The sequence below is a fragment of the Athene noctua genome, chromosome 9, assembly GCF_965140245.1.
Source record: "Athene noctua chromosome 9, bAthNoc1.hap1.1, whole genome shotgun sequence".
Lineage (NCBI taxonomy): Eukaryota > Metazoa > Chordata > Aves > Strigiformes > Strigidae > Athene > Athene noctua.
In genome coordinates, this window is record NC_134045.1 from 9,845,112 (window position 1) to 9,871,796 (window position 26,685).

At 40.9% G+C, this 26,685-nt stretch overlaps 1 protein-coding gene across 4 annotated transcripts; it reads right to left on the reverse strand.

Annotated features, from left to right (window-relative positions):
- Positions 1–449: 449 nt before the first annotated feature.
- RBL2 (RB transcriptional corepressor like 2) lies at positions 450–25,731 on the reverse strand. Of its 4 annotated transcripts, none has more exons than XM_074913069.1 (22): positions 25,481–25,731; positions 23,761–23,891; positions 22,346–22,546; positions 19,640–19,704; positions 15,325–15,453; positions 14,236–14,396; positions 14,066–14,130; positions 13,159–13,345; positions 11,130–11,296; positions 10,360–10,469; positions 9,348–9,451; positions 8,867–9,004; positions 8,369–8,533; positions 7,720–7,831; positions 6,897–7,169; positions 6,272–6,394; positions 5,382–5,569; positions 5,139–5,210; positions 4,622–4,739; positions 3,420–3,622; positions 2,836–3,003; positions 450–2,069 (listed from the first exon to the last, which is right to left on the reverse strand). In XM_074913069.1, exons 1-22 carry the CDS (start codon positions 25,679–25,681, stop codon positions 1,899–1,901), a joined length of 3,252 nt encoding a protein of 1,083 aa, XP_074769170.1. In that variant the 5' UTR covers positions 25,682–25,731; the 3' UTR covers positions 450–1,898. The 4 variants fall into 4 exon arrangements, with proteins under 4 accessions (XP_074769170.1, XP_074769166.1, XP_074769167.1 ...); XM_074913065.1 differs by having other exon boundaries at positions 5,382–5,558; positions 6,120–6,394; positions 25,481–25,730; XM_074913066.1 differs by having other exon boundaries at positions 2,836–3,000; positions 5,382–5,558; positions 6,120–6,394; positions 25,481–25,729.
- Positions 25,732–26,685: the final 954 nt, after the last annotated feature.

Genomic DNA, 26,685 nt, shown 5'->3' on the forward strand with positions numbered 1-26,685 from the left:
CCCTTCTGCAATTTCTATAATTCTTAGCTAACTCAGCTCAGATGTGACTGTGGAGGCTGGTGTGTGTGACAGTAATTCTGCTCTGGCTGGGTTAAAATGTGTGATCTTGAGTGAAGGGTGGGCTCCGGTTCTAGGGCCCTCTGCCTCTGCAGCGCCACAGGAGGAAACGCCTTCAGAACAGACACAGTGGCTGAACAGGGCAAGAGTCGATCCTTTTCCCTGCAGTGGGAAGTTCCCTGAAGTGGTGTGTTTATTGTTAAACCACTAATTGCAGTGCTTGACTGAAGTCCCTGCGGTCTCCTGCACTGTGCTCTGTGGACCCACCTAGATGATCATTTTGATGACTTTCCTTTGCACTGACCAGTCAAATGTGGTGTTTGAGAGCCACAGGCTAGTTTTAGCTTTGCACATAAAATGCTTTTTTCACACAAGAACATAAAATCGTGAGTTTATAAATTCTTTATTGAAAAATACACTTGCAATATTTTCATACAAAGTAACATAAATGGTAGAGTAATAAGAATTGTCAATTTCATAAATATTTTTACAGAAACATCTACACATGTTCTGGACTTCAGCCTTTTGTTGTTATCAGGTAAGAATTCCACTGTAAATTCAATGACAGTAAAATAAAAGCATCTTTCATTAAGTCCTATATTTTCCCATTATTCAGAGGAACAGGAATGACAGGAAACACAGAGCTTTTAAATTCTGCTTCCTGTAAGAGCTTCTAGAATGGGAGTGTGCTACATCTTCATTACCACACCCCAGTTATGACACCAAACAGCACTATGTTGGTGTACTGTCCCAGCTGTTAGTAGGCTTAATGCTTTCCTATTAAGTCTGGTATTTTGGAACTATTTAAAATGGAACAAACTAGTAGAAGCCTAATATATGCATCACTTCCTTATCCTGTTAGTAGGGGAGAGATTTCCCCAGGCAGCCTGATTTAGTCCATTAAAAAAAAAAACCCAAAACACCCCCCACCCCCTGTCCTTTAAAAACAAACAAACAAAGCTAAGTCTATGTTAAGAGCTGGACCCCACTGTCCTTCTGCTGAGGAAGTGGGGGGGGCAGTTCCTGGTGCTCAGAGCGATCTGAAGAAACAAGCATATAAAATTCCTTGAAAAAAGCAAACATCCCTGGCTTTCCACAGCAAGTGAAAAGCAATTCCTAATGGTGTTTGCTGAGGAGGGGAGCTATGGGCTGTCAATTTGAAAATAAATACAAAAGTCAAATTGCTTCAATACAGAAAGACAGCTGAAGTCAGCCTTTGAAAAAAATATTCACATGTAGAAAGTGCCATTGCAAATATACAGCAAAACTAATCTGCCTTAAAACTGATGCTTCACAGCCCTACCAAAAGTGCCACCCTTTGAACAGGAGTTCACGTTAAAACATTGCACAACTAAGACCAATGCATAAACAGAGTTATCTACCTTTGTACAAGGTGCCCAGAGGTTAAAGCAAAGCAAGGTGATGGTTTTCAGGGGCACACGAAACATTCTGGCAAGAGTCCCTTAAGACAGCTTCCTTTGGGGCTTAAAAAGATGATTCCCATCTTCCCTTTCCAAGCAGACCCGGGCTTTGCTGGAGTAGTACTTGTGAGTCATTGTTTTGTGGAGGTGGTTCCCGTGAGAGCCGGGCAGGGCTGAGCAGGGTTCCTGTGGTGCAGCACTCCCCGCCTGCTGCCCCGGGAACTTTCTGGGCCGACGGTGCCAGGGGTCAAGCACTGACAGTGGGGGGAAGCGCTGAGGGAGCGGCCGGGGCCTGGAGCGGCCCTTGCGGGGTCCCGGCAGCTCCTCCAGCCCCGGCCTGGCCGTGAGAGGGGGCAGCGGCGCGGGGCCTGGCTGCACAGCTGCCCGGGCCTGTGGGGCTGCAGCGAAGGAGCGGCGGGCTCAGTGAGACCCCCTGTCATTTGCCACGTCCTGGAGGCGTCTTAACAGAGCTGTGTGATTCTCCTGACAGATTCGCTTCGCTGGCGCTTCAGTGCCATCCTCCAAGAGAATGCCTCTCTTCTTTGTGGGCGTTTCTCCGGTTCTAACCATGCTGTTAATCTCCTTTAGTCTCTGGAGAGAGAAGGGGGAAAAAGGTAAAATTATTTCTCATTATTGTGACTCCCAGAATACAAAGCAGACATTTGGTACTCGCATTACACCGGGATTCCTCGTCTGTGGAGAGCGGTTCTGTACACAGTGCTCCTGGGGACAGAGTGACCTTTCCAAGGGCCGCCCTGGTCTCTCTGTTCCCAGAATACACCAGAGCCTCGCTCAGCCTCACGCTGAGCCACGGGTGCAGTGCCTGAAGGCCGCCCTTCTGCCCTGCTCTGACACCAGGGATGCAACACTTCCCAGCTAGAAGATGCTTCCCAGGGAAGATTTCTGCTTCATTCTTGGTGGCCAGAGACAACAGGATTCAGCCCATTACACGCTGACCAGGTAAGGCCGCTCACATTAAGAGCCATGTGGAGGACTTTTTCCCCGATAGTCAGTAAGAGCGTGACTGTGTTTCACGTTCCCTTTGACCAGTCTCTGTGCCCTCTGTAACCCCCTGTGCCCGGACAGCCCAGGGGCCCAGTGCTGCACAGCCCGAGGCGCTCACAGGGCTCCAGCCAAAGAGTAACTTTGAAAAGTACAGGCGTACCTCAGACACTGAATTGCTTTTACAGCTTCTCAGGTACCTGAGCAGACAGTTTAAAGAGCATTAGGGGAGAGAGTACATGTTAGACAATGCCAACAGAAAGGTGCCTTGAACAATCTTCTTTAATTTCACTACCAAAAAGAAAAGGTAGAATTAAGGATTTATAAGAGCAAACTGAAAACACTTTAGTCTCACCTTAGATGGGCTGCTGCTGAAATAATAGAATATTTTCTCTCGAGGAGAGAGAGTAGACTCGTTTTTGTGTGGTGAGATGTACACGGGGTGGTTCTGGGACAGCTGTATCCTGCGAGGGGAGCCAATCCTCATGAAGGGGTAGGGTGAGAGCGGGGGAGAGTCCGTCTGCTCAGGAGAGAATGAGAATCACCCAGCGGCTGGTACCTGACCTCAGGTGTTACTACAGTACGGCTTCTGCGAGCTGGTCACCTTACACACAGTTTAGGTTGTTTTCCACCAATGCCAGACAGTATGTATTTAGAACAGATGCAAGCTTTGTCGTGTTATTAGGCCAGGTTAGTATTTTTTTATTTACTTTTCTAACGCTGTCTGAGGCTGGTGGGTGACTTGCCCAGGAAGAAACAGTAAATCGGCATTGGAAATACTTAGTATTTTAGCAGCAGAGCATCTCCTCAAGGGAAAACTATTGTCATAAAAACAGAATCCCTTGAATGTGCTTACAGGGAGGTTAGCTAAGAGTGCTTCGCTGCATGTGCAGTAAAAAAAGATCTACTTACTAATGAAAAGCACAAAATTTAACTTACTGCGTTTGAAGTGTACTTCAGGGCAAATTCCTTAATCTGCTCGATGTAGATGTTGTTGTAGAACTGTATCAGGTCCCCCCGCTCCTCTTCCTCGGTGTCACTGTTGGCACCTGTCAGGCGGGTGGGCGTGGGGGGAGCGCTGCTGGGGTGGGGCACGGGCAGGGTGCTGCTGGAGCGCATCACCGGGCTGGAGTCCCTGCTGGCTGCGGGGCCACAGACACCCGCGGTTACTGGCCACCCCGGCTGGCTAATGCCCTTCAGCCACCTCACTAGTCCCCGCCCCCCAGGGCCGAGCCCCGTGCAACCTGGTGTCAGTGTCAGTGAGGCTAAGCTGGGCCCCTCAGACCAGCAAACTGCTGCGTGCTGTACAGAAATTCACCTCATTTCTAACTTTTTACTGCATAAACTGCAAGTGGCTCTTCTGTATAAGCTGTTTCATCACGATATGAGGAGAGCCACAACTCCATTTTTCAGGGATTTCTGCTATACTTTTAACAGTAGCTCTCCCTTGTTGCCAGCTGGCACTATTTCAAATAAGAAACACTGGTCTTTTTCAGCTGGTAGTAGAAATGTTTGGCTTGGTAATACTTCCTGCTGGTTTGATGTGGAAGCTGCATAATATAAAGTATTTTGTCCTCCCCTCCTTGCCACCTCTATGTGACAGAAAGCATGAATACCTACAATTTATACTGTTATCTATTAAATATCTTAAACTGGGAATATACAGTCCCTGATTTGCTTTCCTTTATGAAAGTCCATTCAAGGAAAACGTGTCAGTTCAATTATCAAGGAAAGAATCTTCAGAGACATCAGATACACTGAAACTGATGCTTGGTTGGCAGGTTTGTGCCCATCTCTGCAGCCAGGGAGAGTAGTGGTGAACAGGGCCTAGTGCCTGCATCCTCTCATCCTACAAAGATTTGGGCTGTGGTGCACAAACTGAACTGGAGTTCAGGCCAGCCATCACAGTAGCCTCATGAGGCAGGTGCGGGTGGTGATAGATTCAAAGCTGTCAAAGGGAGGGTAATACTAAGCTTCAGTTACAGCAACTCCTCAGTGTTAGCAGTATATTCTAATTGTGTCCAAGCTTACCAAAGAAGGGAACGTTTGGGGTGGGGCAACACAAAATCCAACTGTTACCTTATGCACATGGTTTTGGAAATGGAACTAAACCCAAATATCTGGAATTTGGAACCACTCACTTCTTTCTTTGTTTCTGTCTTTACTTCTGTCTGTAGGCGAGTTCTGCTGGCTGCTGCTGTCACTGCTGCCAGAGCGGCAGCGCCGTCTCCTGCCTCTGATCAGGACACTGCGGTAAACCTGCAGGGAGAGAGGCACGTACCAACATGAGGATGATCAGATGGGCACTCACACAGCCAGGAAACAATAGTCTACATGATATAGCTGCTTTTTAGGAACTTCATTGTGGTATCACATTGCTTCTTACAGGGGAAGACACATTCTCCTAAGAGCAGCATTATCCAACAGGCACTACTTCCTTAGATTTTAAGTAAAGATATTTTCTATTTTAGGTATAGTTTAGCATAAAAAGCTTTCAGTAGTGCAGGACTTTGGATATGACTGCTGTCTCCTGAGAATGGCTCACAGACTGCATTCATTTAATACTAAATGTTACTTCAAAAAGCAATCCGTTCCTAAAATGCAACTAAGGCATTTAGTAAACTGCCCCCCACGTTGTTTAATAGTAGCTGTGCTTACATGACTCTTGGCTTGGGGCTGTGTCCGATAGCAGCGCATAATGTTCTGGAAGGACCTATCTTCCTTAGTGACCTAAGAGGAGATGAAGAGGTTAACAGATTCTCTGTGGATGGTTTTTATTTGTTTAGGGGTGGTTGTGCATGGTGTTTGGTTAGTTGTGGATTTTTTTGAGGAACTGTAATCTTTAGAACATAGTCTTAAAGAGGTTTTCTGGTTGGCCAGTTTTCTTTATTCACACCTTACCTTCGCCATTACGTAGATGGCACACATCAGCAGCTGATCCAAATGTCTGTCCATCATGATTTCAGGGCAGTGCACCAAGGAATACTCAAAACATGTCCAGATCTTTTTCCGCAGCTCATCAGAAATATCGAGTTTGACACAGAGATCTCTCAGCCGTACACTAGCTAAATGATAAACCTGTTGAGATGGAAAGTGTTTAGGGCCACAGCAATATGGCTTTTCTCAGCCCAGACTTGCACACCCTGTAGCACTTGTGCAAATGATGAGCCAAAAGAAGAATAACTACATTTAACTTGTTTGCTTACAGGACACAGACCCTCTCAGTACTGGTATGGATGCTAAGAAAACATTTATTTCAAGCTTAAATTCTGAGTTGTCCTGAGCTCAGGAAGGGCACTGCATACCCTACAGAAACCACTGTATTCAATAAACCGGAATTTCTTTCTTTGAAAGAGCCATAAAGAAAATGGCCACCTGTAAGTACCAGCTGGGCAAGTACATAATCTACTTCACAACTTGTGCTGTGGTAGCTGCGGTGATAGTCTACTCCTTTGCTAGTGAGAAGTTCCTGTGTAAGAAAACTACTCTGCAGGTATGTACATAAATAGACATCAGGTGCAGATTAACTTGGAAATTGAGTATTCTCTTAGTAGTAGTAATAAGTAGTACATATTTTAAAAATCTCTGAAGATTTACCAAATACAAACTAAGCAAAGCATCAATTAGATTAGAAAGTACCTTTCTAAAGAAGAGTGCAAGGGAGCCCATCTTGCGGGGCCTGGTGGCCATGGCAGTGCTAAGTTGCTGGGCTGGTCTTTGCTCTCCAGGAGAGATCTGCTGGACCGTTAACGGGCCCGGTAACTGCAGTGTCGCCCCGGTCACCTGAGGGTTCAGGGTACCAGCAAGGGTCTGGGCACTGAGAGGCTGAATGGGCCCGGAGACAGCCTGTGGCTGGGTACCTACATTTACTTGGACTGGGAAGAAAGTTATTCCTCCATTTTCATTGGCAATACCTGTAATTTAAGAAAAAGAGTCTGAAATAAGAGCAATTAGGGGCAGGAGATGTTCCTGGTTGTTAGTAGTTTTGTGTCAGTTGGTTTGTTTTTTTTAAAGAATTCAGGAATTTTCGTATTAGTTATTTTGACTATATGTTTAGTATATTATAGATGAAATTGTCTCACCAAAATATTTTGGACTTTTCATCATAAGACAAGAAGATAAGGGAAATTGAACTAAGTTTTTCATATTAACATAACTTTCATCCTGTGCTAGTTCAGGAAGGAAGGCTTATGGAAATAACTTGTATAAAACAGATGCTGACAGTCAGAACACCCTTGTGCTGTACATGTTCTGTCTCTAAATTCTGCTCATCTACTCAAACAATTCTTCCCAATTATGAATTCTTAAACATACTTTTTTCTCCACTGGCATACTGTTGCCCTCCTCTCCCTGTTACTGTGTACTAACTCTCTGCTGGGAACAACCTGAATAACTCAACAGTTGCTTTTCTCTCACCTTGCACTGGTATGGTCACAGTTTGCCCGTTGTTGGCTGTGACGGTGGCAGTTGCCACTGTAACCAGCGTCTGGCCGGGCACGGGCGTTACCGACATGGCTTCGGGATTCATGTTCTGCACAGGCACCGTATTCACCACGGGCTGTTGGGGAACTCTGACTGGAGTGCCACTGTCAGAGGTACTATCGCTGTCAGCAAACAGTCTCCTCCTTGTAGGATTGGCTGTAGGAGAGCTGTATCTGTCATACAGGGTAGTGGGAGAGGATGAAAGGCCTGTGGATTGAAAAAACCAAAGCATGTCTAAATATATGTATTTAACACTTGTTGTATAAACCTTGGTTATATAAATACATGACAGAAATCTACTAAACCAAAATATGTCAATGCAAAGCTCTTCAGGAAACATTTTTAAAAATTCTGTATGTCTACATTTGTGGCTTACAGATTGCTTTTAGCACTGACTTAATCCCATGTAATGCCAATGTATGATGGTTTATTTTTCCAGAGGAAAAGTTTGAGACTTCACATAACTAAATATAGAGTGGAGTTTCCATTGTGGTATAACAGTAAAGCAAACTGTTCAAGTGCTACCACTTAAATAATATTTATACACATACACTACTTGAGTTCTAACAGAAGTATATGTATACATACATAGGTGCTGTTCATATACATAGCTCCTAAAAACACCCTCTCACAACAGTATTTTGTTCACACTGAAATAACTAAGATCAATGCATTCCTTACAAATATGTTTGCAATTAACTGTCCATTGACATTAAAGCCATGGTTGAAGACATGTAAGCATGTTATTAAGTCTCACCTTTTCCTAGTCCTCCAGTCTCAGCACGAACCTCATTTATTCGTCTTGGTGTCAACGGTGAACCTACAACACTGTTCCCAGCAGATCTCTCAAAATACTGAGGTGGCATTACCTGAAAATATTTGAGTGGCTGGGTCACAGATTAATTACATAACAAATTTTTAAAAGCTTCTGTACTACAAATTTGGAACAGCAGAAGTATATGGCAAAAAATAAAACCAAGACCACTGAACCACAAGCCTAACTGAAATGGTGCAATGACTGTGCTGCTCTAGAAGATGCACTACTGTAATAATCTTTCTGTGACTACAACTACAAGTCTGTACTTTACACTATGTTCTTCTTGTCTAGTAATCTTTTCAAGTGAGTGAGTGACTGGGCCAGACATTCCCTGCTCTCTGCTCTGGCTGTCTCTAGCGAGGTGTCTGTGAACAGGCCCCAGCACACTACCCTGACTCTGCTTTCTCTGCCCTGGTTAACCTGTGGGGTGAAACTGAAACTGGGGCCCCTGAAGCCTCCCCTTCAGGGTATAGTGCCCACTCTCTACCTTCCTGTCTGATGATATATATATATAGATATATATATAGAGATATAGATATATAGAGATAGATATATATATATATAAAAAAAACATACAAGAAGTACTCACCTCTTCACAAGTAGGAACTTTGTTTTCATTATCTCTGATTCTGTCCCACAGGATGGATTCCTGTTTCCATGCCATACTTTCCAAGATCTGTTCTTCAATATGATTAAGGTGTTTTACCACTTCCCGACAAAGGCCATCCTCTGCTCTAATGAACACCTCAATTACCTGTAAGGTGTATAATCACAATCAACACAAGGTACTTGTTTCATATATTTCTTCTTACAGAAAGATCTAATTCCTGATTTTCAAGAAAGAGATGATTAGAAATATTAAGGGTTCATTTCTATGACTCAATCATACTTTGTCATGCATTTTTATCAGAAGATAGTTATTTGTATCTTATAGACACTTGGGCAGTATTTTTTCCAATACAAAAAGGGGCAAAGCTGAGAATGAAGAGTTAATATCTAAGTTAAGGTCTAGGTATGGAGATTACTTAATATAAGTCAATAGAGTACTCATAACTTGGTAAGCATTTCTAGTTATCAAGCACTTTACCTTATAAAAATGATAAACAGGAATGTCAAATATTTCAGTGATGAATGGGAAGTTCCCAGGTGGCTTATATGTGAAGGTAATTATCTCAAGGCAACATGCCAGCAGCGATCTATGAAACACATCTTGCTCCAGTATTGCCTGCAAGAGAGTTGCAAATTTCAATGCTTAATTTACGGTGTAACCATGGAACAATAAAATGCTTTCCATTCTGCCTCATCCAAACCAGCATGATTATCAAGCTTATAAAAAGAGATTTTTTTAAATAAGAGAACAGAATCCAAAATGAGCCATTAAAAATTTCATTGTGTTTGTAAACAAATGATTCCTTGTACACTTTTTCTTCGATTCAGGTATACGTAACAGCCTACTTTTCAGAGATTTACCCTCATTTTAAATAGCTGTCTGTTCTGCTCTACAATTAGTTTCCTTTTCTGTAGGTCCAACTTTAAAAATGAGGTACAGTTTGATTAGTCTTCCTTACAGATAAGTCGGTGTCTCCCAGTCTCCTCCTCTCTTGCTCAATGACTGATTCCAGGACCTTGTAGTATAGCACCTCAGCACGACGAAAATGCTTGCTAGCAACATCTGCAGGAATTTTAAATAGAAAAATATTGTGAAATGTGATAAAATAATTATATCCTTCATCTTAAGTTATAGAGATACGACAATTTAGTGGCACCTGTGTATTTCTGTGCTGCTGTGGCTACAATACTTTTGTGACTAGACCGCTTAATTTTACATTAACTTACGCATCCCTCTCCTATGCTGCACTGACTTGTGAATGCAGAGCAGAATAACTTATTACCGAACCCAGATTCTGATGAAAACACAAAAAAACACATAAAAACAATCCTTAACATTGCTGTAATAGAATAGACATGTTTCAAGTTCAGAAAATACACTGAAAAGTATACCTATATGGATCCAACTTGCACTGCGCAACAGAAAACCCTGAAGCAACTATGCTGACAAGAACAAAGGCCCTATTAAGAAGCAAGAAGGTCAGAAGCATCTTCCTTATTTTCAATCCATCTTCATGCACTTCACAAATCATGACAACTGCAAATAATACTTCATGTTTATACTGGCAGGTTTTTAACATCTGTACTAATCTATCCTTGTATGCAAGCCAAAACTGCTGTAGGGTCTTCAAAGACTACAATTAGTCAGATTTTTCATTATTATCACAGAAATCCATGCCATTGCTATTATTTTTATTTGAGAGAGAAAGAGCAGTACCCTTAACTGAGCTTTCCATTTCAGTTCCATACAACTGAAAGTATCATCAAATTCCAGTGATTTGAGCTAAGGCTGATTATAAAATTCTAGAGCAGGGTTGAAATTTGCCACATCTTAAGAATACGGGGAAAGACAAAAGTAATAGAAAAGATGCTTGTGCTGAAGCATAACCTGTAAGTAAAACAGTAATTACAAGAGATCAATGTCTTATACAGATAAGAATTAAAATGCCTGTAAAGTAAAATGTTACCCACCTTTGGAAAAATTACTGAATTCTCCTTCAGACTGCATGCTCTGGCAGTATACTTCATACATCTCTTTTACTCTGTTTGCAATAGATTGAGAAGGATCTCTGGAACATGCCCTGAAAATAGGAACTAAACAGTTTCAACATTCCTACTGAGACAAAAAAAAAAATAATCTACAACTATTTTTGTAATATGATGACGCATGAAACTGTAAATATATTGCATAGCAATACAAACATACCCATGTGTCTAACTGCATATGCACTGTAAAGTGTCCACAGCATATTATTATTATTGTATACATTGTAGTAACAGCTCATCTTTTCATGATCAGGGATAAATACTTAAACAGCAGTTTCCACATGATATATAACAACTGGTTTAAAATATATTGTACCTGTAGCAACAGTTTAGCTATATGGAGAATAAATTTTATTTTGCATCTCCTAGAGTATGGAGTGATTTGCTAGGCAGTGAGATTTGCAAAGTAGGAAGAAAAGCCTTGAAAATTTTTTATTAGCAGTTTGCTGTTAGAGAAGCTTGGAACTGTTGGGTTTTAAATGTTGTATGTTCTTACAACCACCAATCTCTTCAGGACAAATGTGTCTAAATAAAGAGAACAAAATCTTCTAGAATTTAATTGCCTTTCTGGGTCCTGTTTTACTCTAGAACCTTTCAAGACTGATAAATTTTAAATTACACTGTTAAACATTAACATATGTTATTAAAACTATTTTAAAAATAGAATTATTTGGTTAGCTGAACATCAAACTTACCTGAGTATTTGCTCCAGATTTTCACTGGGGGCATTTTTCAGTCCTGCCAGCATCGTATGAAGGCGGCTCAAACTGTATGTTGCTATGGAAACAGGTGTCACGTACGGGTTGCTCTCTTTAATATACTTGCGGCCAGTAAGTGGAGTTGTAATCCTAAGTGATTTGGACTAAAAAACAAAAAGTAAGCATATAACCGTACACTATTATAAAACTTAGATACAGGCCATAAACGAGAAAGTGTCAGTCTGTAGAATTCTTACCCTGTGTTGTGATACAGGCCTGGAAAAAATGGCTAGAAATCAAAGAGCCCAGAGTAGCTCATGTCTCAGATAACAGCCAGCAAAGAAAGACCAATCTGTGTCCCTTGGATGTCTGTACGGGACAGTACTGTATATACACAGAGAGGATGTGACCTCACACTGAAAGGTAGATACTGGGAGTGAAGTGTGAAACAACTAGGCCAATCTAAAAAAGCCCCCCAAAAAGCCCAGCAGTCTCCTCCTACCCACTGAGTACCAAAGGTAGCCGTAGCTCAGACAAAGTGTACTGAGCCAGGGTTTCCTGTCAGTGGGTTTAACACTTAACATGAAAAGTCCTCCTGAACTTAACACTTACCATTTAATTCATTTGCATCAGTTCAAGTCATCACATCAAAATAACACCAAGGATGTTCCTTCAATTAGTGTGCAGCAAAACCAATGCATCTTCTAATTATCTAACCATGCAATTACCAAGAAATGTTTTCCTTACTTTAATGAATACGTTATATTTTGCAGTCTTTTCACCATGAAGTCTAGCTCCCAATACTCCCCCCATTTTCCCCACACACTCCTGAGTCTGTTTTATTTCTGCCTCCATGCCCTAAGCAGGAAAGATGCTTCCCCCAGCCCTGTCCTGGGCTCACTGGAACATGCCACAGCACAAGTATTGCACCTGCAAGCTGCTGTCTTACAGGCCACACTGTTTCATCACTTCAGAAACCCATGAGAGTCACACACCCAGATCTGTGCCAGCAAAACTCAGCAGTAGATTATTTCTTTAAATAGATCAGAAGCAAAGAATTAACTGATTGGACTGATTTTGTGGGTTAGGTTATTCTGATCTTTTCTCTCCTGAATGTTGAAAGCCACTAACCAACTCTCACTCTGAAAAAAGATCATGTAACTATTTCAGTGATCTAGGCTGTTTTACCCCTTTGCTCTCTGTAATCCAATTGTGCTAATACAGCTTATATCCTTCTTTATTTGCCCGTCTCATATCCTTCCTCCTTTAAGATATCTTTTCCACCTTCAGGAACACTTTGATACTCTGCAACCACAGGTATACAAGTCAGCATTCAAAGCCTGTTTTTCAAAAGCTATTCTAGTCACACAAAGGCCCTGATAATTTTCAGGGTCTTCACTTTATTGTTCTGAAACACGTAGTGTCCTTTATCCTCGGAAAGACCATATTCTATGCTATTTCATTAGTCGTATATAGACACAAATGTACCTGTCAGGCTTGTAAGCAAGCAAGGTGAAAACCATTCCCTAGTGATTTAACTAAAACTGTGAGCAGATGTAATACCAACACCTGAAGCACACCTGTGAAAAGGAAACAAACAGAATGCACAGAGCAAAGCGCTGAGCAGCTTTGGTGGGACAGGGATGGGAGGGGAAGGGGGACAGACAGGTCCAGAGGACCCTGACACTTGTGGGAGAATTCAGCACCTGCCAAACAACCATGGAGAAGCGCCTCTTCTGTTGTGCTTCAAAATCTTCTAAAGATACCTCTTTAAGTAATTACCTAAATATTCTCTATACTGGATTTAATCAAAGAAAACCCAAATGCATGGAGAAATTCTGTCCCACAGCCCCAAAAGTAAACAACATATCTAATCAATTACAAACTCTAACACAGCTATGCTGTGTGCACTCCCAGGTCACCCTGAACAATAAACATGGTAATTTTTAGTAGCTGCTTCTCCTCATCAGACAAACTCAACTTATTCTCCATATACAAACGGCAACTCAGACTGTGTCATACTCACCCTATCAAAGTGCTGCTGCAAGTTATGCTTCACCTGTACTCTTTCAGCTGTTTCCATTCCTGAAGTTGTATTTAAGCACCTTGTGAGAGTTCCAATCTCTTCATCTGCATCCTCCCCAAGAAATATTCGCTCATCAAGATTTCCTACTGACAAAACATACTCCTCGTAGGCCTTGTTGATGGCTTTGCTACAGCAGAAAAAGGAAAGACAGATATAAAACCCCTTTTATTTAGACAGTGCTTTGTTCACCTGCTTACCAAAGGAACACAGTTCTGGCCTGCTGGGAGTCTACTTCACAATTTCTTTGGACCCCGACTTAAGCGTTGGAACTCTTTTAAAATCTACAGTATCTTAAACATGACAATATTTTTCCACTGTATCTGATGACTTGCCATTTAGCATAGCTGCAGGAGGAACATCATAAAACACTGAGAACTCTTATTTGGCTGGAAACTCCTCAAAACTTACACAGCATCACATCATCATAAACTACGCATACCATTTTCATACCATTTGAAAGAAAGTAATTCCACCTCATAAGCATCTCTAAATTTATAAAGAAAAAATATCACCAAATCTTCCCAATACCACTTGCCACTCATTCAGTGTGCTTCCACATCTTTTTCATACAAACACTTTGAGTTATATACCAAAAAAAGAGGAAACATAGAAACATAAGAATAAAAGCAGACATCAAGTAACACCACCCTGAAAAATCATTCCCCTTTCAAATCATACCACCTATCATACCACCACAAAGGAACTGAAACACAATGTAATGTATAAACACCAAAAGCTACGCAAGCCAGCTAGCTAGTATTACTGTTAAGCCACAGACAATAATGCAAGTGCAACTGTATTACAGAGGGATACTAATGCAAACCAAACCACAAATACAGTGACTCACAAGCTATCTCCAAAGTTCCCAGGATCTAGAAATCCAGTGAGATTTTCATCTTTTCCTTTTAAAAGCTGTAAGACAGTTAAGAACAAAGGAGGGACATTTTAGTTCTTAAAAAGGTTTTGAAGATAATGAGTAAGAAGAAACTTTTCTACATTACATATTTATTGACCAACCTTTTTGTCAAAAAGTTTCCGAATATATGGCTTCCAAAAATGTTCCTTTATGCCTTTTGCTTCTAAAACTAATCCATAATGTAATGAACACAGTTTTTCAATGATGCAGGGAGGATCAGATGATACTTTATAATCCTTACTATGAAAATCTTCAGGCAGACCTACAATTAAGAATACTATATTATTTAATTTTGCAAATCCATATCATGTTACCTTATTAACCTTAAATTCTATGCTGTGTAGTTTAGACAGTGTGAAATTAAAATGGTAAACTAATTAGTTCCTTCGAAAGAATTATTAATTATGTATGCCGACTCAATTTGATGTTATCAAAAGTCAATTCTGAGTCAGAGATTTAAAATAATTAGATATTGAGTGATAAAAGTTAAAAATATCAGTTCTAATAGAAAACTGATCAGACATTCATGAACTATAATACTCAAATAAATTTGAGATAATGGTCCCAGGTCGCATCCAAACTACTACGAAGTAAATGGATACCGTACAGCACTGAAAATGTCTCGAAAAGAATTGAATCGGGAAGTCTCTGGAAATAACGAAATGAGAAATTAAATGGAAACTTCTCACCATTCATTTGCATTTGTGGTGATCAAGTCAACCTGCATTTCCATTCTTTTCAGAAAGAGAACAGCAGCAATCCAGAAATGAGAGGGAAACAATCAAGTTTCCACTCTCATATTTGAGCACTGGATCTTTCCAAACTGCTGCCTCAGAGGAACTCTCCAGTCTGACTGTGTCCAAGAATGACCGCACCGTTATGCACTCTTTTACTGACATTAAAATGGCATTAACTGAAATTTTTTACTTCGGAACTTCCTTCAGTGGTGTTTCCATAGTAAATTAAATTCTTGACTTACTATATTATTGACAGAATTCAGCAGTCTGTTATTACATACTACATTAACAGCAATCTATCTGTGCAGCCAGATATAGAACATATTCAGTCCCACGTACTTCAAATCAATATTATTCAACTTATTCTCTGTCACACATTTTCACACTCATTTCAGTAGCCTTAGAAGTTCTTGAAGACTTTGGATAAAGATAGATAGTTTTTTTTCAACATACCTTTAAAATTAGGATTCAGAAGTTCTTTACGGTTAGGACACTGGAGAGCATTTCCATACACTAGATCCAAAGCACATAACAAGAGATGGTAGGAATTGACCAAGTCATCACTGATCATAGGGAAATTACCTTCAATATCAGAAAGATGTAAGACATTAATTAAAACTAGCATAGAGTTAAAATTCTTTTAAGCAAGAAACTGTTGATATTTGTATTACAATCAATAATGGAGTCTTGGACTTTGGTGACTATAAATAATCTGGATAGAAACGCAGGCAGTAAAACAGACACACACTTCATAAAATACAGTAAATGTAATAGTCAAATATGTTGTCAAGGAACAGCAGCAATTGTGTAGGAACCCAAATATACTGTGCTGTGTTGAAAACAAATCTTACCAAAACGCTGATAAACACGATATTGCAGAGTCTCTCTTCCACAGTAATCTGATTAATCGGGGCTTAACTTGAAGCAGCACGAACAGTATAATGCAAAGTAACTCAATGGAGAAAAATTTGTTACCATAACTCTGGCAACACAAGCCCCACTGTCTGGCAGTGTTACGTCCTTCGAGATTCTTACTCCATCTGCCCGAAGCAGAATCTTGTTCTGAAGGCACAGAAGGGGGAATAACGTGTTCCAACGGAGACTCTCCTTTTCCCCAGTTTTGCATTGCTGTAAAGCGTTCCAATGAACTTTTAACTTTTGCTAGGCTAGACCCAAGTGTTCAGATGTCCTAGAAAAAGCAAGCACTGCTCCCTCCTTCAATTTCCTCCCATTCTCCAGAATGAATCTATATTCGACTCAAAGTCAGGAGATTATTTTTCTTTAGCAGTCTGCTTTCTTTACAAAAATTTTGTTGGGGCATGCTCATTATAAACAGTAATCAATTAAACTTTATTTCTCTTGTGCTTTACAAAAGAGTTCAAGTGTGCTTCTCTGATCTGGTTTACAATGTAGCTTTATTTCCTACAGCTCCCCAAGTATTTTTTATTTATCACCTTCCTGTAGAAAAGAATCCTTGTAACCTCTTCACTCTTTTATCACTTTTCACAAAGATTATATTCAGATTCATTACTCTCTACTGAATTAATTTAGGTTTATGATATTCCTTTAGAAGAATGGCCATAGCTAAAAAAAGTCTTGTAAAATAAACTATACCATTAATTAATAGCATAAATCACAATTCCATTAATATATATGTACAGCATGATTTTCTGTCACTCTTTCAATACTAATAACTCTTCTCTATTTTTTACGTTTTGGGTTGGGTTTTTTTTAGGTAAGCTCCAAACAACTTAGCTGAGCCCACTATGAAGAAGAGGTTTAAATCCTTGAAGAAATCTATCATATAGTAGTAAATTCACTTAGAACACATCAAAATGTATATATGACTAAAGAATTTTTCTAAATTATGCTGTTACTTCTCTACCTGCAAAGTATCAATTTCTTCAAATTTATATTCAATTTTCAGATTCCATGTTTGTTACAAGAAAATAATTTTCAAGCAGTTGAAACAATTTGAAGTATTGAAGCCTACATGAAATTTGAATTAACTGTACACATTTATCAGTTATTTCCAAATCATTAAAGGTTTGCAGCAAAGCAATGAAAATCCTATATAAAACAGCAAAAATGTTAATCGATAAAAATTTTAAAGAAGTAACTCTCGTACCCTAGGTTCACTTTCATAACCACGAAGTCTAGCGTGGCAATTGTTACCACCAGCACAGTCAAAGTTAAATCTAATTTTACAGAACCAGTAGTTTCACACAAATGATTTGTCAATGACATTTCAAACAATAGCTTACTACTTCCTTTCACAACCTAGTACCAAATAATAAAAAATAGTTCTCAGTGCAGCAGAGATGTGTTTTTTCATTTCCATTTTAAAGAAAGAAAGAAAGAAAAGGTCAAGATAGAGAGCTTAAAGACAAATTCTTGCAAGAACTGCAGGATCGCTACACAAAGTCGCTATCTTACTTTGCAGCATATACTAAAGGTACAAACAAGACTTGTACTTTCTGCATCTGTGAAACTGAACGCAATGATCTTCAGGCTTGCAGAAATATCACAGAGACAAGCCTGAACTTGCCACTGATGTGCGGTTGCCATGATAAGGATTACTGCCAACCCTCAAAACACAGCGAGCAAAACGTAACATGACTATTTAATGCTTTAAATGGTCAACATTTAGCTTCCATTTTTGTGCTGCCACACTTTAATAAATTTACCACTAGTCCCTAATTTTACAGTTTATAATTACTGTATATTTTCCTTTTTCTTGTAAAATTTAATTTGCTATGTTATCAAGACAGTATTCTTTACAAAGTTAATTTGTATGTTTAAAACTGCTTGCTAATTAACATGTAGTCAGTTGATGATGCAGTTACACAAACATATTAACCAATAATTTAGCAATAGAAAGACTCATAAAGTCCCTTTGCACCTTGTCAACTATTCAATCTACCCGTAGAGGTGGGGATTTCATAGATGGGAAAAGAAAAATCAGTGATGTTTCAGACTGACCTACTTGCTCTCTCAGCTGCCTAACTGTGCTAAAGAAGTAAAGTCCTGACTGACTGGAAATAAAGTACAGTACTAACTCTCCTCTGGACTCAGTGGAATATGAATAGGTATTTCATACTACTTGAGAGCGCTATTCTGGATTTAATTAAAAAAAAAAAAAAAAAAAAAAGGATGAAAATGATACTGTTTCAGGGTTACAAGCAACTTACTTGTTTAGGAAAGATTTCTCTTCCCCAGTAAAGTGAACTCTGCAGCCTACTGGAAAAAGGCATCTGCTACACAAGACAGAGTGTTTAGTATGGCACTCGTGCTACACCACACCCTGCTTGATCTTTGTACAAAGATGTGAGGGTGCAGTAATACTGCCAGTAGCTTTTCCAGCAGGGACCTGCTGGCAACCCTCTGCAATGTGATGTAGTGTAGAAAGAAAGGCTAATCTGTAAAACAACAAAATTAGTGCCAGATAATTCAATATTGTGACAACCTACTCTGTCCTCTCCTCAAAAGCAGCCAGTTAAAGAAATCACAGCACGCTGCAGGAATCTTAACAATGATTCTCTTTTAGATTGGAAAAAGCCACCCCACCACACACACCCAAACCAACTCAAAATTCCTTCTATCCCTTTACTTGTAGAAGCCATCTTATGAAAAAATATAAAAAGTCTCTGGAAATTATCAATGGACCTGAATCTCCAAATCCGTGCTTTCAGTGAGGAATATAAATCTTGTCTTTATTTTCCTCAAAACACTATCTTACTTATACAGAATTCCCAGTGAACACTCAGCCAAGCAGTACTTGAATAAAGATTTAGGTATGCAGAAACTCTTTTAAGATGCAGATTTGATGAGGAAAGGCTTTAGATTATATGTGATACAACTGAACAACTTAAGCCTAAAGTAAGGGTTTAATGCTGTTCCCTCCTGTGGCTTTATCTTCTGGCAGTCATTATCAAGAAAAACTGCTGAAATCCTCTATTCTTATTATCTTTAAGGCTGCTTATGATATAGGTTATATATACAATGCAATATATTGTCTGTTCATTGCATTATTTCTACAGAAGCATATTAACAAGGATCCCCTTAAGTGTTCCAAAGGAATATGAGTCTTCAGGACAGTCAGTCATTTATACATATACTGCTACTGTCCAAAATACAAGAGAAAATCACCCTTGCAAGGCAGGTGTAGGCTGATGTATTTAGTAATGCATATGGTTATTTGACACTGTTGTTGTGTGCTCATTTTTTAAAAAGGTAGGGGGGCAAAAAGGCTAGCAAAAGATTTAGAATGCTATCTGTGATACTAGTGTGAAAATATTCACACCTATGATCAATTTTTACTAGGAAAAAAACCCCATTAAATATTTTCAGTGTTGCTGGAAACCTAGGAGATATTTAAATATTCTTTGTTCCTAATAAACATACACACACACACCCCTTATGTTAATTACAACATCTAAGTAAGAATTCACTAAAATTCTAAGCTTTTTTTTTCCCTTGGAATTACAGCATAGGTCTCCACAATCCTAGAAACTTTGTAAAAATATTCCACACAAACATCATATAGAGCCATATATTTAGCCATACAGCTCACCTTAGAAGTGTGGTAAAACATACAGCTGGGGAAATTACGACAAAATACATTCCTTCAGGCTGTTCTGAGAAGGCCCTTTCTCCAAAGGCATTCCTGGATTCAGAAATGCCTGCACATATTTCAGTGTTTAAGGACTGATGTAAGATAACTTACAAAACAACGTTTGCCGTATTTAAGCCCTTTCATATCTCTTACCTTTTGCATGAACAAACAGCACCCAGCAAAACTGGAAAACTTCAGTCACAGTACATGGTTGTCGTCTTTTGGGGAAAAATACAGCAAGAAGACACCAAATAAGCTCAACGAATGAAGACCGGTAGAACATCATATAACAGTCAGTCATTCTAAAAGAAAATTGTTACTACAGTGTGGCCAAAATCTTAAGCCCTTCCCCCCAAAACCTGAGCAAAGGTAACAAAGCAAGCTGCATGCTGGTTTCACAAGTGGAACCCCAGTCTGAGTCTGCATGTGATGATTCAGATGTCACTACAGCAGACCAACACAGCTGATTCCATTAGAAATACTCCAAGACGAGCAGAACACCACCATAAATTTAATGTCAAACATGGCTGGCCTAAATGTTTTCTTTTAAGGTAAAATTGTTCTCTCAGTTGCAAAGAACAGGTAAATATCTGGAATTTAAAAAATTTCCTTAAGAACAGGAATTTAAAACCTACAGAAAATGTTGTTTCTATTTTTTCATACAACAAATTGTACATATAGGCAAGTGAAATAGTTTGAGAGCCAGAGCTGAAATTCCTTCTTCATGAGCATTCTGAGCAATCTAAGCATGTACACATGTTCTTAGAGGAACACACTGTGTTGATATTAATATGTTCAGTACCACCAAGACTTGCAGAACTCTATGTTCACAAGAGTGTCATCTATGTACATTAGTACATAATGTAAAACATTTTGTATAGGATTTTATATAGCATACAGAATTGTGAAATATATTAAATGTTTTATCATAACAAAGTTCCTCTGCTGGTCTTTGTTTAAAATGCTTTCAAATAAAATATAACTCATTCACGAGGTCCCTTCTTAAATCAAAAGTTTTGCAGCTATTGAGGATTTGTTATTTCTTATTATGCCATGTATACCATACTGGATGATTTTCCTCAATCTTCTTCCTAGTCTCACATTTCTGGCTACTGGCTAGTAAATTCGGTAACACAAAAATCTTGACAAAGTAATCAACTCATCCATAGTTTTTATTTCCCCCCCCCCTCAAAAATCAGAAACTATGCTCAAGTATTTACTGTGTGTTTTAAAAAAATACCCAAACACCCCCAAAACGGCAAAGAAAAAACCACCAAAACCACCCCCATCCCCTAGCACCGATTTTTATAACTCCACAGCACCAGTCCTTGTTTCTATATAACGTATCACTGCAAGTGCTATTTCATATATTGCAGCTCACCCCCAGGACAGAAGAACATTAGAGCAACAAAGAAGGTGGCATAGAGATGTTTTGTTCAATGTTATTATGTTCCTTTTAATTTTTTTTTTTTTTTTAAAGTGTAGTTGTCTAATTTAGATTGTACGATAGGCATGTGAGCCTCAAAAGCAAGCAGTCTTTGCACAGCGTAAACCTTTACCAGGTTATCTGTATTTCTAGCAGCATTGCTTGCTCTGTAAGACTGTATTTAGTATTATTTATTTCACTCCATATTATGTATTTCTGTTAGAAATTCTTTCATTCAGGACAAATCAGTTCACGGTGAGTCCATATTCTTTTCCATTTCTCCAGTAGTTTGTTCAGTCTTAATCTTTTATTTTCTTATTTAACTACCTTGTCAGGTTATGTAAAGAATGGTTTTAAATGTCAAAATTAACATACATTTCACAAAAAAAATACTAAGTATCATGTTTCAATTTGATCTTCAAAATTACTTCACACTTTACCATCCAAGCTAACCAACTAGCAGGGTTTACACTTCTAATCATAGAATTATACATGCAGGATATTTTAATTTCAAGATTATATACAAGTAATAATTTCAATACACAACTCTATTCCATCTATAGTCTAATTCTAATTTACTCACCTTTTGCACTCTTCAACAAAATAATTTAGGCACAATCTTGTCTTTTATTATAGATTCAAATACATTTGAGTTACAAATGCCACTAGGTGATGCTCACAAGAACATCAAGGGCGGGGGGAGCCAAAAAACCCCAACTAATAAGTAATCTGGAAATATTAGAAATAGCAAAAGAAAATTAAAAAAATAAAAGAAAAACCACAAACCAAACATAAAAGGAACCAGACAGTGGCACTTCAGAGTAGTGAAGATGAAAGAAATAATGAATGGGAATAAATCAATCTCTGCTAACTACCAGGAGAAATCAGAAGCCATGCTGATGCCAAGCTGGCACAAACAGATGAAATCTTGCTAAGATCAGAATAACCTAAAAAGTACTTAATTTTCACAGCACTCCTAATACAGTAACAAAGAAACAAAGCTTCTACTATAAAGTACCCAGAAGATCTGCATCTGTGAATAAAATGATGGGAATTCCCAAGCAGTGAAACAGGCTGAGTTGTTCTGTGAGCCATCAGGCTAGACAGACTGTACGACGATCAAATTATTTCAGTCTTTCTCATCTTAGAAATACTAATTCTCTTGTCTACAGGCTGATTTTAACCTCTCCCCCTTCCCCCACCCCCCAAATTGTAGACACTTAGCAGCTTTAGGATTTCCTGTACCCTGTTAGATCTGACACTGCAAAAAGATTCAAAAATTAATACAAGCAAGGACAGACAGACCAACTCCAGTATTCTAAAGAACTACTATGAAAGTACAGTTAAAAAGACAACTAAAAAAATTGAACAACTTCATTATATTTTTGTAACAGTAACGGTCTAAAATCAGACTAGAAGTAACAGAAATGTACCTCTGTTTTCTTCCTCTCTGTTGACGAGGTTGATCTTCTTGAGGATATCTGAAAATGTCCTGAAAAATGGGCTCATACTTCTTAAAAATTACTGCAGAAACCGTAAAGTTTCTCTCTAATCTCTCAGTTCGTTCTCTGAATTGGGAGGGTAGATTTGCCATGTCTTCCCACTTTTTCATCTTGTTAAAAAATTCGATCAAGCTGAAAACACCAAATGGGTTAGATCTGAAAGGGTTTGTTTTGTTTTGTTTTCAGAAATACACAATACATTTTCAACAAAAGTGCAATTTCTACTTCCCAAACTGATGAAAGAACACTTACAAACACAACAACATACTCAGACCCAGTCCTTCACCCATAAACAAGGATGAGCTCAGACAGCTTGCAAAATATTTTTATATCCTCAGCTGATGACCATGTTAACTACATATTCACAGTTTTGGCTTTTCCTCACAAAGACACAATCAGCTCCAACAGACAGATTACTCTAAAAATCATATTTCCCTCATTTTTCTGAATAATTTATTAAATAAAACAAACTCTGCATTCTACAATGCTAAAAAGATTCTACAAAGTATGAAAAAACCCCAAGTTTCAGTAAATTTCACTTTATAAATTCGGCTGCCGTTTATTTTTCACTGCTTTATCTACACCTACTTTTTCAGTGTTATTAGTCTTTGATAGCCCAGCTCACAGAAACTATTTATCTACTTTCAACTCCATAAATTTCTGATTTGGAAAAAAAAAACCCAACAAAAAAGAAACCAAAAACAGTTTTCAAAGGAACACTTCTATATTGTTTAAACCAATAACGATGCTCCAACAGTAGAGGAAATAGGGAGAAAAAGTGCATAAGTACATTTTGGTTTTCTGCCATTCTACTAAATAGTTATGTAATAATCAGATTGATAATAAAGTCAAGTGTTTCAGGAAGTCTTTCTTCATTGCTTTACAGAGATAAACATTTGGTACAAATTTCTTTATCAGATTCGGGCATCACTTAGATTTCATAAACCAAGGACACATGGAAAGCAAACTCTTCTTACAAAAAAAAAAGTGTGAATATTTTCACAGATAATTAAAAATGGATTCTCATGTGAGAAGTTCACACTTTGCACACTCTTCAAAAACAGACTATTCTTCAGGGACTGGCTTCTTTCTCCTTTGAGAGAGGGGAGTCAGTATCTGATTTTGGAAGCCTGCGTTTTGACAACATAGTGATGACCAAAGGGTACTGCCCTGCTTCTGTGGCAATGAGCTATAACACAAAGATTGCAGTGATATAAATTCTGTCTTTAAAAGCAGGAAACTAGACAGACGCTTAGCCTTTGTTCTCAGTTTCTAAATTTCACAAGGTGATAAGCAGCCTATGAGATTTTTGAAAGTGTTAAAAAATTAGCAAAAAGAAAAGTTACCTTTGCTCTGAACAGCGCAAAATTCTGGTTAAAGACACATAATTTCCCTCAGCTGTCCCTCTGCTCACAGTTGGAACTGCTTTTCTGCAAGCCACATACAAGGCACACGCTAGCCAGTGCAGATCATTTCCCTGTGAATTAAAACATCAAGCAACTAGAAGAGTTCATTGGAAAGAAAAACATACTTTTCAGCTATGCACGTCAGGAGAACGGACAGAACTGTGTCCAGGGAATGAAGTTAACCAGTGACAAAATTGGTTCGTTGTTTCAAAGTTCTGTTGAGCTACTTCGTGTTTCTTACCACAACACTGAACACTGAACTGTGTTAAAACTAAAATTACAGTTACTAGTTACCTTTCTAAATTTCACATTGACACAAAGTTTAAGGGTATATTTAGCGTCGCTCTTCTCACATAGTAATATTTTGTACTGCTCTGGTATTAAACTAACAAAGCTACAGTTCCTTGATACAGAACATTTTTCTGTCCTGAACTGACAGTGTAACAGAAAAACTTAGTTTCCATTTTTCTCTGTATTACACAGCAGCGCAATTACTCAATCTGGTACCTAAAGACAAAAATTAATTCTAACAAAAATCTCCCAAATCTTATTTTCCCTCTTCAATTCAAAAATAACGTTTCAATAAGAAAAGGACAGTAAAAAAAGCGGCTCTGAACGCTGAATTCGATGCTGTGGGTTTCCCGGGGTGCGTGGTATCACAGGGCCAGAGGAGCACACGCCTTTGGAAAACCAAGTTTTCTGACTGAGCTTCCCAGCCCGTTTCTGACGGTTACGAACGGCTCGTGGGACAGAAGAGCTTTCAGACCCGAACACTGCCTTCCCCGGCAGCCGCCACGGCCCCGGGCACCGCGGGACTGACCACCTTCCACGTGTGCCGCCGGCACCGAGAGCTGCCTGGCTCTGGGAAGGGAAGCCCTGCAGAATTCCGGATGACTGCAGGCAGACACGCTTTGATCATAAGCGCCACCTTTATTTTTAAAAGCCACCCGGTAAAAGCGATGTCGCAGAGAAAGCGAGTGCGTCACTTTATGTTACTGCTTTGAAGAATAATGTTACAAAACCTGCACGCTTTTAACAGTCCATGAAGGCTTGTTATTTATGATAGTTGTGCTGAAATTATCTACGTGGGCAGCCGAAGAGCTGCTGTTAAATGTTCACCGAGATAACCGTATTACGTCTGTCAGTTAAACAGCTGACAGTAGAAAGGCTACACCCATACAGTCGCTTTTATTTTTGACGCCTTTTCACCGCTATGACTCGGGATTGTCATTCCCCCCGTTTCAGCGCCGGAGAGCACCGCTGCGCTCTGTGCGGTCGGCGGGCCGGGCCGGCCACAGCCCCGCTCCCCCGGCGGGCGGGGGTCCGAGACCGCGACCGCGGGGCGGGATGTCCCTCAGCGGCGGGTCCCGGGGCGGTGGCACGACCCCCGAGCGGGCCGAGGGCTGCCGGGCCGGGGCCGCGGCCGCGCTGCGCGGGCGGAACGTGCCCTCGCTCGGCTGCGCGCTAACGCCCGGGCAGCGCCTCAGCGCCGGGCGTGCGAGGGAGAGGCCGTCGCGCCTCAAGGGCCGTCCCCTTCCCTCCCCCCCCTTAACCCTCTCCCTCCCGCCGGGCTGTCCGCCCAGGGCCGGTCGCCTCGGCGCGGCCGCTCCCCCCTCACCCGCCGTCTCGGCACGGCCCCCCCAGCCCCGCCGCCCCTCACCTCCAGCGTGTAGTTGCGCTTCATGCTCTGGTAGCTGAGCCAGGCCTCGGAGCGGGCGCGCTCGTCCATGTTGAGGCTGCAGCAGAGCTCCTCGTAGCGCTGCCGGGTGTCCCCCTCGTCGGCCGGCGGGGAGGGGGGGGCGGCGGCGGCGGCGCCCCCCCCGGCCCCCGACTCGGCGTCGTCCTCCTCCTCGCCCGGCATCCCGCACCCCGGCGCTAGGGGGCAGCACGGCCCGGCCCCGCACTGCGCCTGCGCCGCCGCCCCGCAGGGTCGCGACGCGCATTCGAATCCAAACACCCCGGCGCCGGGCCCCGCCCCCGCCCCCCGCCGCGGCCTCTCATTGGGCGGCGCCCGAAGGCCCGGCCCGTCCGCGGCCTCGCTGCGCGCAGGCGCACCGCGCCCCTGGCGACGCCACGACTTCCCCTCCCGGCCGGCACCGCGGCCGCGCTCCCAGCAGGCCCTGCGCGGGGCGCCCAGGCTGCCCGGCGTCAGCGCGCGCGCGCCGGCCCCTCCATCCCCCCCAGACACCGGGAACCGCCGCGACGGGGAGGGCAGGAGAGAGCGGGGTTGGCCCCGCGGCGGGGCCGGCCCCGGGCCCGGCCCTTGCCCCTTCCACCGCCTGCCTCGCTCCGGGGGCAGGGAGGAGCCCAGGGGCCCGCCGGTCGCGATCCCAACAGGGGTGAGCCAGGACGGCTGTTAGTGCAGAATTACATGTCATAATGGATTACGGGTAATGTTGTAATGCTGAGAGATCCCCATGAGCAGCACAAAACCAACAGTGGTTAGCTGTCGTAAAGAGACCATTGAGTAAAACAGAAGGACAATGAATTCAGTCGGTTAAATGCAGCTGGGTTGGCATTTACACAATCGAAACAACAGCATTCAGCTTTTCAAATACACTTAAAAAGTTCTAGGCCATTATGAAGAAAAAAACCAGTTTCAAAACAAAGTAACAAAGATTCATTTGAATCACACCTGTTTGAGTCAAAACTTTTACCTGGCTGTCCCAATAACGGGAAGTGAATGAGGTGATAACCAGTTTTCAAAGCATGAACAGCAACACTGGAAAGAGAGGGAGAGCTTCTACTGTAAAGGCCCTACTGAGAAGGGACTCCCAAAGCTAAGCCTTAAGGAGAGGTTAGTCCTAGAGCAGGTACATGCAAACCAAGAGATATATAAAACAGACTGTACTTTATTACAAAAAC